Below are 15494 nucleotides of genomic sequence, written 5' to 3' on the forward strand. Positions count from 1 at the left end.
ACCTAGTGTTGCAGCAGTTGCTTTTCGCCTACAGGGCTGTACCACATCCCAGTTTAGGGTTTTCACCATTTGAAAATGTGTATGGCCGCGAGGTTAAGGGGCCATTGCAGACGGTGAAGCAGCACTGGGAGGGGTTTACGCCTTCTCCAGGAACTAACATTCTAGACTTTGTAAGCAACCTACAAAGCACCCTCCGACACTCTTTAGACCTTGCTAAAGAAAACCTAAAGGATGCTCAGGAAGAGCAAAAGGCCTGGTATGATAAACATTCCAGAGAACGGTCCTTCAAAGTAGGAGACCAAGTCATGGTCTTAAAGGCGCTCCAGGCCCATAAAATGGAAGCGTCGTGGGAAGGACCATTCACGGTCCAGGAGCGCCTAGGAGCTGTTAACTATCTCATAGCCTCCCCCACCTCCAACAAAGCCTAAGGTATACCATGTTAATTCTCTTAAGCCCTTTTATTCCAGAGAATTAAACGTTTGCCAGTTTACAGCCCAGGAAACAGATGACGCGGAGTCACCTCATGCCAAAACTGCTATACAAAGGGAGATCCAGGACATGCTACAGATGGGTATAATCCACCCCTCCAATAGTGCATGGGCATCTCCAGTGGTTCTAGTTCCCAAACCAGATGGGGAAATACGCTTTTGCGTGGACTACCGTAAGCTAAATGCTGTAACTCGTCCTGACAACTATCCAATGCCACGCACAGATGAGCTATTGGAGAAATTGGGACATGCCCAATTCATCTCTACTTTAGACTTAACCAAGGGGTACTGGCAAGTACCACTAGATGAACCCGCTAAGGAAAGGTCAGCCTTCGTCACCCAGGCAGGGGTGTATGAATTCAATGTACTCCCTTTCGGGTTGCGAAATGCACCCGCCACCTTCCAAAGACTTGTAGATGGTCTCCTAGCGGGATTGGGAGAATCTGCAGTTGCCTACCTCGATGATGTGGCCATTTTTTCTGATTCATGGGCAGAGCACCTGGAAAAAGTCTTCGAGCACATCCGGCAGGCAGGACTAACTGTTAAGGCTAAAAAGTGTAAAATAGGCCAAAACAGAGTGACTTATCTGGGGTACCAGGTGGGTCGAGGAACTATAATAAATCCCCTACAGGCCAAAGTGGATGCTATCCAAAAGTGGCCGGTTCCAAAGTCTAAGAAACAGGTCCAATCCTTCTTAGGCTTGGCTGGATATTATAGGCGATTTGTACCCCACTACAGCCAAATTGCCGCCCCGCTGACAGACCTAACCAGAAAGAAACAGCCAAATGCAGTTCAGTGGACCGATGAGTGTCAAAAGGCCTTTACCCAGCTTAAGGCAACACTCATGTCTGACCCTGTGCTAAGAGCCCCAGACTTTGACAAACCGTTCCTAGTAACCACAGATGCGTCTGAGCGAGGCGTGGGAGCAGTTTTAAAGCAGGAAGGACCCGATCAAGAATTCCATCCTGTCGTGTTTCTCAGCAAGAAACTGTCTGAGAGGGAAAGCCACTGGTCAATCAGCGAAAAGGAATGCTACGCCATTGTGTACACTCTGGAAAAGCTACGCCCATATGTTTGGGGACGGCGTTTCCAACTACAAAGAGACCATGCTGCGCTACAGTGGCTTCATATCGCCAAGGGAAATAACAAAAAACTTCTTCGGTGGAGTTTAGCTCTCCAAGATTTTGATTTTGAAATACAACACATTTCGGGAGCTTCTAACGAAGTGGCTAATGCACTCTCCCGGGAAAGTTTCCCAGAGTTAACTGGTTAACAATTGTTCTTGGAATGAAACATATTGTTAGTTTTTATATAATCAGTAGTATGTCTAAAGGTACATGTGTCTTATTATCTCTGTTTTCTCCTAGAACTCCAGGAAGAAATCACAGCCAGTGTAGAACCGAATGTCCAACACTATCTGTGATTTGGGGGGGCGTGTCATAACTATAAAGGGAAGGGTAACAGCTGTCCAGTGTACAGTACTATAAAATCCCTCCTGGCCAGAGACTCCAAAATCCTTTTCCCTGTAAAGGGTTAAGAAGCTCAGGTAACCTGGCTGGCATCTGACCCAAAGGACCAATAAGGGGACAAGATACTTTCAAAACTTGGGGGGGGGGGTGGGGGGGGGAAGCTTTTGTTTGTGCTCTTTGTTTGGGAGTTCGTTCGCTCTTGGGACTGAGAGGGACCAGACATCAATCCAGGTTCTCCACATCTTTCTAAATAAGTCTGTCCTATTTCAAACTTGTAAGTAAATAGCCAGGCAAGGCGTCTTAGTTTTACTTTGTTTTCTCAACTTGTAAATATACCTTTTACTAGAGTGTTTATCTTTGTTTGCTGTACTTTGAACCTAAGACTACAGGGGAGTCCTCAGAGCTCTTTAAGTTTGATTACCCTGTAAAGTTATTTTCCATACTAATTTTACAGAGATGATTTTACCTTTTTCTTTAATTAAAAACCTTCTTTTTAAGAACCTGATTGATTTTTTTCCTTGTTTTAGATCCAAGGAGGTTGGATCTGTATTCACCAGGAGTTGGTGGGAGTAAGAAGGGGGGGATGGTTAATTTCTCCTTGTTTTAAGATCCAAGGGGTTTGGATCTGTATTCACCAGGGAATTGGTGAAGGTCTCTCAAGGCTACCCAGGGAAGGAAATTAGCCTTGGGATGGTGGTAGCGGACCAGAGCTAAGCTGGTAGTTAAGCTTAGAAGTTTTCATGCAGGCCCCTACATTTGTACCCTAAAGTTCAAAGTGGGGATACAGCCTTGACATCCCCTATGTGCACTTGGCACAGACGAAGCTCTAAAATACAAAAACAGAACAATCCAAGTCATTGGGGGGGAGGGTTGATGGCATCACACAGCATCCAAATGATCTTTCCCAGTATTTCCTGACAATCCCAGAACTCCATTGAATTTCAAACTAAACATTAAGCACAAATGGGATGACTTCCCCAGAAGTAACCAAGCACCGCGTAGACTAATTAGGTGCTGTTAAATGCCAAGGGGCAATTTTAAAGCTACAGGATGAGCTTAGTCGCACTGGGAACCCATCAGCATATGACAGACTGGAGCTCATTAATATCACAATGAAAGTAGTCTTCAGTGATGAGATAGCTAAAAAAGTGTCAGTCGAATGGATACATTGGGTCATGACTTGTATGAAGCTTTCAAAACCCAAAGAATTATCCAAGGCTCTGTCAATCTATGGGCTCCACCCAAGAAAAGACTAAAATGTGCTCAGATGCAAAGAAGAAAGTCAGCATGAAGGTGGAAGGGACTATTACACAGCTAATCACAGACAGGCCATTGTTCGCTCATCTCCTCATTGTCTTCAGATCTCAGCGTGATGCTGATATATGTGAGACTTTGGGAAATATGAGTTCTCCATCGTACCATGATCAATGTTTGAATGCACTGGAACAATGCCTGTGCGCCGGGAGAAAAGCAAACCAACAAATATCTTGCATAGTCTTCCTAAGCCAGCACCTGCTGACAACATGACCAGTACAGGCCTTTCAGTGTAGCAATCGTAGATAGTGTGGCTGAGGTACAAGCACGCAACAAACCAGAAACTCTTAACACCTTCCAAAATTTGTCTCAACACTTAATTATAAACTATAGAGAAAATACTGGACTTATTATGACCTAGCATTTGACACGTTTACAGAGGAATCAATTAAAATATCACAAAGAAAAAACTCCATGGTACTGCACCTGTCCAACATAAAATCATTGACTCTACAAACTTCAGTAAAGTTACAGTGAAAAAACTACTGTCACATGAAGGACTCGCATGAAGGACAAGTTAACCATATACCTTCCAGGAAACATGCTCCAGTATGCAAAGAATTGCTCAAAGAATTATCTTGTCACATAGTATAATGAAGTTGCTGCCTCACATTAAGTGGTTTTTTTGTAGTTCGCATGAGAAGACAAACTAAAATTATCTTGCATGCCATCAATGGCACAGACAGAGGCGCTATTAAACTCTGGATACATTTGTTCTAGTGCTCTATAGGAGATGCTACCCAAGCCTTCGGCAAGACTCCATTTTTATGCCTGCTGCTGGCAGCGGCGCCAACTTTCTCCAGCGCCGGTGGGTGCCCATACCCACCTGACTCCACCTCCTCCCTGCCCCCGCCCCCATTCCAACCCCATCCCCAAAGTCTCCGCCCTAACTCCGCCCCCTCCCTGCCCCATTGGATCCCTTCCCCAAATCCTCACCCCAGCCCTGCCTCTTCCTCCAGCGCGGGGCATTCCCCCCTCCTCCCCCCCTCCCTCCCTGCCCTATGGCGCAAGGGCTGGGAGGGAGGAGAAGCAGGACGCGGTGGCGCGCTCGCAGTGGAGGCGAGTTGAAGCAGGGGGGCAGGGCAGGGCCACAGGGAGCTGCTGGTGGGTGCTCAGCACCCACCAATTTTTTTCCGTGGGTGCTCTGGGGCCAGAGCACCTACGGAGTCGGCACCTATGGTTGCTGGGGAACAGAATTGCTCCAGGATGATTGAACACATCCAAAACAACACACCCCTAACTGGCATGGATAGGTCTTGGAGGATGGACTGATCACACCAGTTATGTGTGAAATACCATTTGCTCCCAAATCAATCCTTTAGTTAGTCAATAGTTGTGTGCAAAGATCAAATGCTCACCACCCTGCAAATGTTTGACCTGCTTTGTACAGAGATATGCATGGACGAGGATCAGTGTGATAACGTGTCTAGCAATGGTGCCCTAAACTGAAACACTGATGACAACTGATTAATAAATGTTCTCAGTCCTACATACCAAGGCCAACTTCCTTAGGATTACCAAAGATCAATATCTTTTTGTGTTTTTGTAAGCAATGCAACCTATGTTAAAATATAATTTTTAAAAAGTTGATTTTAAAACATTTTCTTGAATATGTACCCACATAATTGTTCTAGGTTTGGCATCATTGTGTTAATGGGAAAAAGGGCTTTTGAATGATGCCCAACTTGACCCATTTCCAACAACACAATTATCCCCACTAGAGGAACTGGGCAGGATGACACCACTGAAATTCGGATTCTGTAGATTTTTTTACAAATCAAATGACACCTTCCCCATATCTTTCTATCACTAACATGCCCATGGAATAATATTTTACGTTATGCTCCCAGACTAGAATATTATTTCTTAAAATAAGTTTTCATTTGATGATCAGTATAAAGAAGTATGTTTGTTCTGACCCCTGCTAAGCACTCTCCCTCAAGAACAGTTCAGAGACTAGGGAAAATAGTCATTTTTTTAATATTGGGGGGTCATCTTAATACATTGACAAAAATCAAACAAGCAAAATTCAATTTGGCTTCATTGGCACAAGTATAAAAAAGTAGATAGAATATATGCTCATGACAGAGCCATATGCTTTCCGAGGTTTGATGCCATTAGAAAAAGCAGTGTAAGAAGCTTCAGCATCACTTTAGTTTTCCCAATTCATTCTTAAGACCTGTAAAACCACAATTTCGCTATCTAGCCTGTTAGTGACACATTTATTGTTACAATTGTGAGAAATGCAGTATTGCAAACTACAAATGTTTAAAAACCAAGAATCAACCCCTCAAAACCATTAGACTGGTTTACAAATCTTTAAAAAAAAAAAAAAAAGAAAAGAAAAAGAAAAAGCCCAGACTACATTTTAGGTTCCTTTTATTTACCTTTTGATTTGACCCATAAGGATGCACTTCATCACATTTTCAAACTTCTCACTGTAACCATGAGGGCTAGAAACCATTTTTTTTTTAAAATGAAAGCCAAGATTCTCATGTAGTCATGATTACAGGAGTGAGTGCTTTTAGAAAGACACCAATTATCACGATATTTGCAATAAAGTTGCAAGAGGTGGCAACATAGAAATGTATCTTGTTCAGACACTGGATTTTCTAGGTCTGCAATTTTAAACATTCGTGTCTTGTACAGTAACTTAGATATACATTAACCTCTGAGGAAATGTATTTTATATAATATTTTTCTGCATGCGGCTGTACGCAAGTCACACAGCAGTCATTTGTGTATTTAGTTAACAATTTGTGAAAAGGTAGTTTTATTGGACTTTCATAATACATATTCCCATCAGAAACCAACAGCTGAAATGCCACAGTTTGGAACAAGAGACTATTTTTATCCACAAAGACATAGATGTAGTTAGAAGATAATCATACCCTGAACCAACTAAAACTTCAGAATTCCCAAAGTCTTCCATGAATACTTGCATCGCTGCAACATCATAAATTTTGTATTTTGTTGGACCACAGTGTTTTCCCTTATTTTTACTTTCCAGAGGAATCAACTCAGTGATAGTTCCACGGCACCACATTCCATTTTCTTTACTGTTGATAAAGATTCTTGCACCTAAATAAAGATTAAAAAAAAAACACTACAATTTTAAACCAACTAAATCCATGACTTAAATATCTTAGTTTAGAAGCAACTGTCATTACATTTTAGTATATTCCTCCATGGTTTACATTTTACCATATAGCTAGTTCAGGCCTTATCAGTGCTGAGCAGAGTGGAAGAATTACTTTTCATGTCTTGCTTACAACACTCCTGCTAATATATCTCAGAGGAATATTCCCTTTTTTTCAGCCATAGTATTTAATCATTGGTTCATTTAATCCGAGATCCACTATAACCATCAGATCCTTTTCTGCAGTGATTGCTTAGAAAGGAGTCTTTCCCATTTTGTATTTCTAGTTTCCCTTTTATATCTATCAGGGATCATAACAAAACATGGAAAATGGAGGTTACTTACCTATAACTGGAGGTTCTTCAAGATATGTCGTCCATTCTCTGTATTCCATGCATGGATACACGTGTTCCCTGTGCCTGAGATAGGAAATTTGTAGCAAGCAGTATCCACTAGTCTGTGCCTGCACAGTTTTTTGCGCATGGGGATAACAGAGTACAACGGGCAGTGTGGACTAACATCTCTCCTGTAACATCCAGGTAGAGAAACACCTCCACTTAGCTAGGTAGCATTTTCTGGTGGAGACATTTCTGCTGTGTTTGAGAATACTTTGAACAGCCTCTCAACATGAGTGCTCCAGGTCTGAGTTCTATCCAAATACCAGGCTGTAAGATGAAGGGGGTCTAGGTTGGAATGTCTGATTTTGCAGTTAACTCAGGAGATCGTCTCTGGGAAGGAGAACAGACTGACATTTAGAGGGGGTCCAGAAATCAGAACTGTTTGGGTCAATTGGGTGTAATGAGAATGACCCGGGCCCTGTCCTGATAATCTTCTGAGAAGCTTGAGGTAATAGGGGAATGGGAGGAAAGGCATACCTCACATGGTCCATCCAGGGAAGCAGAAGGGCATCGCCACTGGAGCCCTGACCTAATGATGCTCTGGAGCAGTACAGATTTAACTTCTTGTTTGTCTCTGAGGCAAAGAGATCCCAAGATGGCTTTCCCCACTGAGCCAAGATGTCGTTCAGAGAGAGTTGTATATCTTTCACTTGTAGTCTCTGGAGAACTACCTGCTAAGACTGCCCGCTAGAGAGCAGTTTGTGTATAAATGTGGGGTGCTTAGTATAGGGATCCCAAGAATGCCAGTAACACCAGCAGAAAGAGTCAACCAGTCAGGGGGACCCCAAGGCACTGGGTACATGGATAGTTATATTTGGGTAGATAGAACCCAGGTCTTCTATACTTCTAGAGCAGTGGTGGGCAGCACGTGTACCATCAGGGTAATCCGCTGGCAGGCCACCAGACAATTTGTTTACATTTGCATGGCTGCCCGCAGCTCCCAGTGGCTGCAGTTTGCCGTTCCAGGACAATGGAAGCTTCAGGAAGTGGCGCGGGCCGGAGGGACGTGCTGGCTGCCACTTCCCACAGCTCCCACTGGCTGGTAATGGCGAACAGTGGCCACTGGGAGCTGCGCGCAGCCATGCAAATGTAAACAAACGATCCGCGTGCGGCCCACGGGTTGCCTACCACTGTTCTAGAGTCTGTCTGGACTAACTCACGTACATTGAGACAATGGTTTGTCTGGAACTTCCAACTCAGCCAACGAGAAGGCAGGTTCTTGCTCAAATGCAGAGCCATCGGTACTGGCAGATGGATGCTCCTGATCACAGAAGGTATAGGGGAAAAGTCATGTCCTCTTCCGGCAGATTCATCCTCCAGTGTCTGGATATCTCTGAATAAGGATGGACTTGAAAGAAGTAAGAATTGAAGACAGGGATATGTGAAGATGTCTTTTGGGGAGATGAAGGTTTTGGACCTTCCCAGAGCACAGGTGTGTTCCTCTAGTTAGGACTGTTGGATCTAATGGTCCCTTCCAGGAGCCATCCAGTACTGATGCAGTGTCAAGCCTGGACTTCTTAGACTGTGCTGGTAGGTTTGTTTTACGCATCGGCACTAGAGTCAGTACTTGTGGAGCCGTACATCTTTGAACCATGCTCTCATGTTGATGAGATTTAAGCGAGACTAAATTCTTAGGACCTACATGCAAAGACTCACCCAACTTGGGTGGAGTCCGGGAGGAATCCTCTCTTTTGGAAGCAGATTTTGAAGACCACAACGACACCACCTATCCATGTGCTTGTGAGAGTGCCCTTTGCTCTTATGAGAAGCCCTGGGAAGCAGTTCGTTGGGCTTAACAATCGAAACCTCGACTCCTGAGTTCCTGTTTGGATGGGAGCCATCGACTGAGTCCAGTATACGGGGGGCTCTCCCCAGCTCGAATCTGACTGTGGTCTCATGGCCCTCTCTATGAGATGCTTCTTTAGTTGAAGCTCTTATCCCTCATGTGTTCAGGGAGGAAAGAGTGACAGATGCTACACTTAGCAGATTTGTGAGCCTTGCTGAGGCAGTAAAAGCAGCATTGGTGTTTGTCGCTCACTGAGAAGGAGTGGGGCCAGGTATATACAATTCTTAAACCCTGGGTATAGTCCTTGTCCATAGGGAAAATTCCCTTAGACGGGGGGAATTAGACTATCCGAACTATATCAAAGACTAAAAAAATACCATACTAAGAACTATTTACAATTTATTAACAGGTTTGCTAAAAGAAGCATGAAGGTATCTATGAACACAGAAGATTCTGATTCAGGCCATGTGGCAGTAATAAGGTGCCCTCAGTTAGCACCACGAAGAAAAAAACCTGTGCTGGCATGGACCAATGGACACACCTTGTTACAAATCTCCAATCTCAGGAGCATGGAGCGTATGTGTACTGTACCCATGTGTGGAATACACATAGAGACCATCACTTGAAAAAGAATCTGAATTAGGTTGCAAACAAGTTTCTTTTTATAAAGTTAAAGTCCAGATAAAACCCAACAACTATATTGTTTCCTTTATAAAAATTCTACAGCTTTAAAAACCCAAACTTTAGAATGTCTGGAAATTAGCAGTTAAGAGATCCAATATGTTCTTCACTGCCACATAATCCTTCACTCGGTAATTGAGCCAGACTTCACATCAGCCACCAAACTTAACTTTGTTTTTGCAAATTTTAGGAAGCAAAATACTGAATTGCTAGATTATAAAATCCCAGTTACTCGTTAATCTATTCTGGTTCTTATACTGCGCTAATCACCATTCAATAAAAGAACTCTCCTGAAGTGCATTAAGTGATGTGGTCAACATCTATCACATGTGGACAAGGTATATATCTAGTAATAGGTTATTTTGACTGCTGCAACAGTTCCAGACTCAGGTAACCATAAGAAAGGAAGATTGCTCCCATGAGAGTACACGTTGGTTTATACACTAAAATGAATGAATCAGGCCCAATCTATTTTCAGTCAATATATTACAAAATAAAGTCACACCAGTTAATGGCTATATTCAGATGCTAAATCAATAGCCAGTGACCTAAAAGTGTCAGGATTTTCAGGTGTGCAAAGCACGCAACTCCTGCTCAAGTCAAGAGACGTGTGGGTGCTCCAGACCTTCTGAAGATCAGGCCACTATCATTTAGGTGACTTAATATATATCTGAGTGCTTAACTTTATATAACAGGTGAAAAATGTGTTCGGTTTCTCTCACAGCTCAATAGTGACTCTCCAGAGGAACATTCACTCCAGAATGTTACAGGATATTTTACTAGCTGAACATATTCTACTAATAGAGAATAAAAACTGTAAAACTGTAAACAGATATTGTAATATGGAATTGTAAATTAACTAAAGTATTTGAAAATTATTTGAGTTACCTAGTTCCAAAATGTCTGAAGGACTAAGGTATGAACTCTTACTACTACAAAAGTGATTCATCTTTTTTTCCAAAAAAATTGCTGTTTTCCTCTGTGAATATCTCCGAATATAGAAATGGCATGGGTTTATTACGTGGCTGACAAAAACTAATTCTGGAGAACCTGTGTAGAACAGTTCAGAAAACAGTACACATGAAACATCTATTGATATCCCACTGATGCACATAAAACATTCACACCTAGGCAAATTTTATTGTTGTATTGCATACTGATCAGGCACAATGACACTTTTCAACAGTACAAGTTTTTAAAGTTATCAGCAGATAGTATGAAAGAGTGGTAAGCTAACTACTATGATCACCCCCTTGATGATGTGCTCTTCTAAACAGTGCTCTGAAGAAACATATCTGAGTTAGTCATGAAGACAAACTACATATGTCTATAAACAGGGTTTGAAAGACTTACCTGACATCTATTAGCCTGAGGACTAAACCTACTACAAAGAGTGAAAAATAATTGTTTCACCGTGTCACTTCTATAAAATAGTTGTAGTATTCTGTAGAATATTTCATTGTAATAGACTGTCAAAAATGTTTTAATATGTTTATTATAACTTATTACTGTTTCTCTTGCCTTTGCTATAGCTTGTTTTCCCTCTTGGATCATAGTACGTCTTTTCCTGTCATTTTCTGTGTGTTTCCTCTTTTCACCCCTCTTTCACACTTGGATTCCATTTATCTTTTTTTCCCTACACTGTTCTCTACTTTTCCCCCTATATTTTCTCTTTCTAGGATTTATTACTAGTACTGTGCTAACATGTACAGGCTCCAATCACGAATCAGGGCTCCGCTGTGCTAGGTGCTGTATAAACACATAAAAAGGTCCCCGCACCAAAGAATTTACAATCTAAATTACTTCTTTCCTCAAAATCTCTGTCATACCAATTCACACTCATTCACTCACATCTGCTTGCTCAAACTGAGCTAGATACCCGATTTTAAATCAGAGATAGATACTCGCTTTACAAAAAATTCAAACAGAGGCCTGAACTAAGAAGAGGGGCCCTCATTGTTCAAGGGCAACACTGACACAGGGAGCCAAATACCCTACAAGCTACTGAGAAAGTGGAGAGCACTGGAATCTCTAGCAGTGTGATATCCTTGGACATTTTTGTAGCTTCCATTTGGGTGGTGTCTGATAAATATTAAGCCTTCTAACTAATAATTCTAATGCCTTCCTTTACTGCTGCTCTAGCTTTGGAAACAGCAGCTTAGTGAAGATGATCTGATTCTTGTTACTGTTGCCTACAAATTTTGCATTAGCAGGGGAAACCAAAACAACTCTGGTCCACTTTCACTCTGCTGCAGCTTGAGAAAGCTATAAACAACATCCAAAGCACTGGAAATATACACAAAGTTAGAAAAAAAGCACTATATTGGTTTACACACCATTCGCTTTTGAAAAATCAACTTACCCTAGGTGATTAGGAAGGTTGACAGCATTTAAAAAGGTTAAACATGTCATACTCTGCCTATACATGATTATGCTTAAGTATAGTCCTTTTCATAGGCGCTAGAGCCAGCCGGGCGGATACCACTAAGGGAAAAATCTCTGGCAATGGTGAACGCAGTATGCACACATCTAACATAGAATAGACACGAGCAAGCACTCGAAGAACCACAATTTAAGTAAACCAAGACAGCAGTGACTTGTTTGTGCAACCGGTTAGAAAGTGATTTGCCTTTTAAGTACATTGTTAATGTATAAAATATTATTCTGTACACAAACTACACACAAATTTTTAGTCTAAAAGATTGTGAACTAGAATGGACAAGGATTCTTACATTGGGAAAAGAACAGCGGTCCTGATCATCCTCTTCTCTCAATGGGTTGAAATAGATTACTTGCTTAAAACCCTGAAAAATCATTATTCAGACTTCAGAGAATGAGATTTTTGGACTACGAAATAAAGACCACCACCCCTAAAAATCACAATCTCATTTTTCCAACATTAGGATCTTTGTCCATTCCAGTTTATCAACAAACATCAAGAATACTGATTAAATATGACATATACTTTAAAGAATATCAAGGAAACTGTTTACCAGAGGAGAGAGACTTACCTGCGCTTTGTCCAAAAGGTATAACCTTTTTCTGGGAAAGATTTTTCTTATGTGTATCTTTAAGATATTCTGTGGCATGTGCTTTTAAAAAAAAGGAGTTTAATATAATTAGATATAACTGATGGAAATAGTGGAATAATTACTAGCTAAGAATGCACTAGTCTGAATGTGCAAGGATACTGTATAACACCACAGGATCAGTAGGACTGGTTACAGAAACTGTTTTTGTCAAAGCTGCTATATTTGTTGAAGATGTTATTTTAGACATCTGAATTCATTATGAAGTTTATACCACTTAGGTTTGGTATCATACATCCATGTTCTGGAGTCATACAGTTATCAGATATAACCACCACCATCCCCATGTGGTACATTATTGCTCACATAATTATTCTCAGACTAAGCTATTTGGGAACAAGACACTTTGCTGCTGGGTCCACGAGACTGCAATTGGATTCTAAAGACATGGCAAAAGCATCTCTCAGTAAAGTGTACTTACCAACATCTTCCACTATCAAATTATTTCATAAATAAAGACATATGTAATTGTTTAGTGGTGACAATTACTCTGATGTATGGAGTAAACAGTACACTAACTCTGACCTTAGGAAAACAAGCAGTTGTGAGTTAAAAGGCTTGAGCACCCAATCAAAGGAAGGGATTGCAATCCCCTTCCCAAAAGGGCTTGTAAATAAAATGGGTGCAATCAGTGTGAGCACAGGAACAGCGAAAATATTTACAGAGTTCAAAGGTTAATTATGTTGTGGTAATAGCTTAAGTGAAATATGCTACAGGATATACAACAGTTATAAGAAAAATCAAAGAAAAATCAACGACCATCTTTTCCATATCTTCCTGTTCAGCTTTAGAATAAGGAAACTTGAGAGAAGGCAAGAGGAAGAATAAGAATCTGAAAATAACTAGACAGCTTCAGGAATCGTGCCAAAGTAGGAAAATCTGTCCTACACATCTTAGTACAGAACAGTTAACAGAAACCTGGAACCAGCAGCAGGAGGCTTTCAACAAGTCAACATATGGTTCACATAGGAAGAGATTGTTAGCTACTTGTTGTTCTTCGAGATTTGGGTGCAGACACGTATGCCATTCAGGTGTGTATGTGGGTCCAATGCAGCAAAGAACTTTGCCTTCCAAGACCAGTAAGGATGGTGCTCACACCCTCTGGCCCATATCCCTTCCACATGACAATTTAAAAGCAGCAACACCAGATTCCCCTCAGTTCCTTCTCATTGAAGGTCAATATTTGAGACTCTGATGGAGAGGGGATGGAAGGCCATGGAATAACAAGTCTGCAGCCACATCTCAAAAGAACAGTTACAGTACAGGTAGGTAACTTTTTTCTTTGACAGGTTTCAGAGTGGTAGCCATGTTAGTCTGTATCAGCAAAAACAACAAGGAGTCCTTGTGGCACCTTAGAAGCTAACAAATTTATTTGGGCATAAGCTTTTGTGGGCTAAAACCCACTTCATCAGATGCATGGAGTGAAAAATACAGTAAGCAAGTATATATACACATACATATATACACACATACATATATACACACATACATACATACACACATACATACATACATACACACACACACACACAGAGCACATGAAAAGATGGGAGTTGCCTTACCAAGTAGGGGGTCAGTGCTAATGAGGCGAATTCAATTAGGGTAGATGTGGCCCATTCCCAACAGATGGGAAGAAGGGGTAAATATCAGAGGGAAAATTACTGACCCCCCCCCCACACTTGGTAAGGCAACTTCCATCTTTTCATGTGCTGTGTGTGTGTGTATATATACACACATACATATATACACACACACACACTGTATTTTTCACTCCATGCATCTGACGAAGTGGGTTTTAGCCCACAAAAGATTATACCCAAATAAATTTGTTAGTCTCAAGTGCCGCAGACTCCTCGTTGTTTTTCTTTGACTGGTTGCAAAGGTGTATTCTACTCAGGTGACTCACAAGCCATAGGAGGTAGGGCTTGGAATCTACTTAAAGAACAACTGCAGAACCACCTTCCCTTCCCATAGTTTGCATCTGATCTAGACTCAGCCATAATAGCATAGTACTTAGTGGAAGTATATAGAGAAGACCATGTAGCAACCCTGCAAATATCCAATATTGAAACATCACTGAGGAACGTGATCAACATTGCTTGGGTTCTCGTCAAATGATCCCGAAGCCTCTGTGGAGGAGTGATATGAGCTAATCTATGAACGACATAATGCAGACAGTTATCCAACTGGAAATAGTGTATGAGAGAGACTGGCCGACCCTCCAGGCAATCTGCACAGGAAACAAAAAGTCAATGTGATGAAACACAATGGTTCAGAAACTTGAGTATTTGAAGTACTTGTTGAGACTGCAGAGATCAAGGATAGATCTCACCGCATTCTAGGACTTGGGGGTTCAGGAAATACCAGGAATAGAATCCCTTCCCCCGATTCTGCAGGGGAACCTCCTCTATAGCTGCCAAAGCACACAAAGTGTGAACCTACTGAAGGAGCGGTACCTCATGAAAGGAATCCCTGAAAAGGGACAGGGTAGGAAGGTGGGATGGGGGAAAATGGACAGAAATTGGATGGCTTAACCCGCTCCCACAGTGCTTAGCACCAATTTGTCCACGGTTATTGTTTCCCAAGCACTGAGAAGCAAGACAAGCCCAACTCCAAACTCTGGAGATGGCGTCAGGAACTCCATGACTGGAATGCTGCTCTCAATACACAAGTCAAAATGACTGCATGCTCGAAGCTGGCAGAGGACGGGTTGGCTGGTTAATAATGGACTGAGAAGGCCCCCTCCTCTGAGACTTATTTCCTTTCCTGTAGACGTCTTGCTGCCTAGCGCAGCAGGATAATTGCTGGAAGCATCACTGCAGGCAGTATTGCTGCTTTTGTTGACGACCTCCATAATGACATCTCTTTATGGCTGGGGAATAAACTCCCAGTGAACGCAATCTACCATGGGAGTCCTTAAAAGAATGTAGTATTTTCTCAGGTTTTCCCAGAAAATAAAACCCATCCATCCAAAGGTAAATCCTTTATGCTCTGTTGAACCTCAGGGGTTATGCCGAAGTTCTGCTGCCACAAGGCTGCAGTTACTTTTCCCAGTATTGTGGCATCAATTGTATCTGCCATGCCGAGTGCTGACTGCAACAATGTCTTGGCTACTAGATGGCCTTCCACT

At 41.9% G+C, this 15494-nt stretch overlaps 1 protein-coding gene across 1 annotated transcript in view; it reads right to left on the minus strand.

The window, feature by feature from the left end:
* RNF17 (ring finger protein 17) overlaps positions 1-15494 on the minus strand; it is a 228577-nt gene that overhangs the window by 148144 nt on the left and 64939 nt on the right. The window contains exons 14-16 of the mRNA XM_054015507.1: positions 12287-12367; positions 10164-10325; positions 6163-6352 (exon numbers count right to left, since the gene is read on the minus strand). Of these exons, the coding sequence (XP_053871482.1) occupies positions 6163-6352; positions 10164-10325; positions 12287-12367 (433 nt within the window). The remainder of the gene's footprint in view (positions 1-6162; positions 6353-10163; positions 10326-12286; positions 12368-15494) is intronic.

The sequence above is a fragment of the Malaclemys terrapin genome, chromosome 1 (genome assembly GCF_027887155.1).
Source record: "Malaclemys terrapin pileata isolate rMalTer1 chromosome 1, rMalTer1.hap1, whole genome shotgun sequence".
Taxonomy (NCBI): domain Eukaryota; kingdom Metazoa; phylum Chordata; order Testudines; family Emydidae; genus Malaclemys; species Malaclemys terrapin.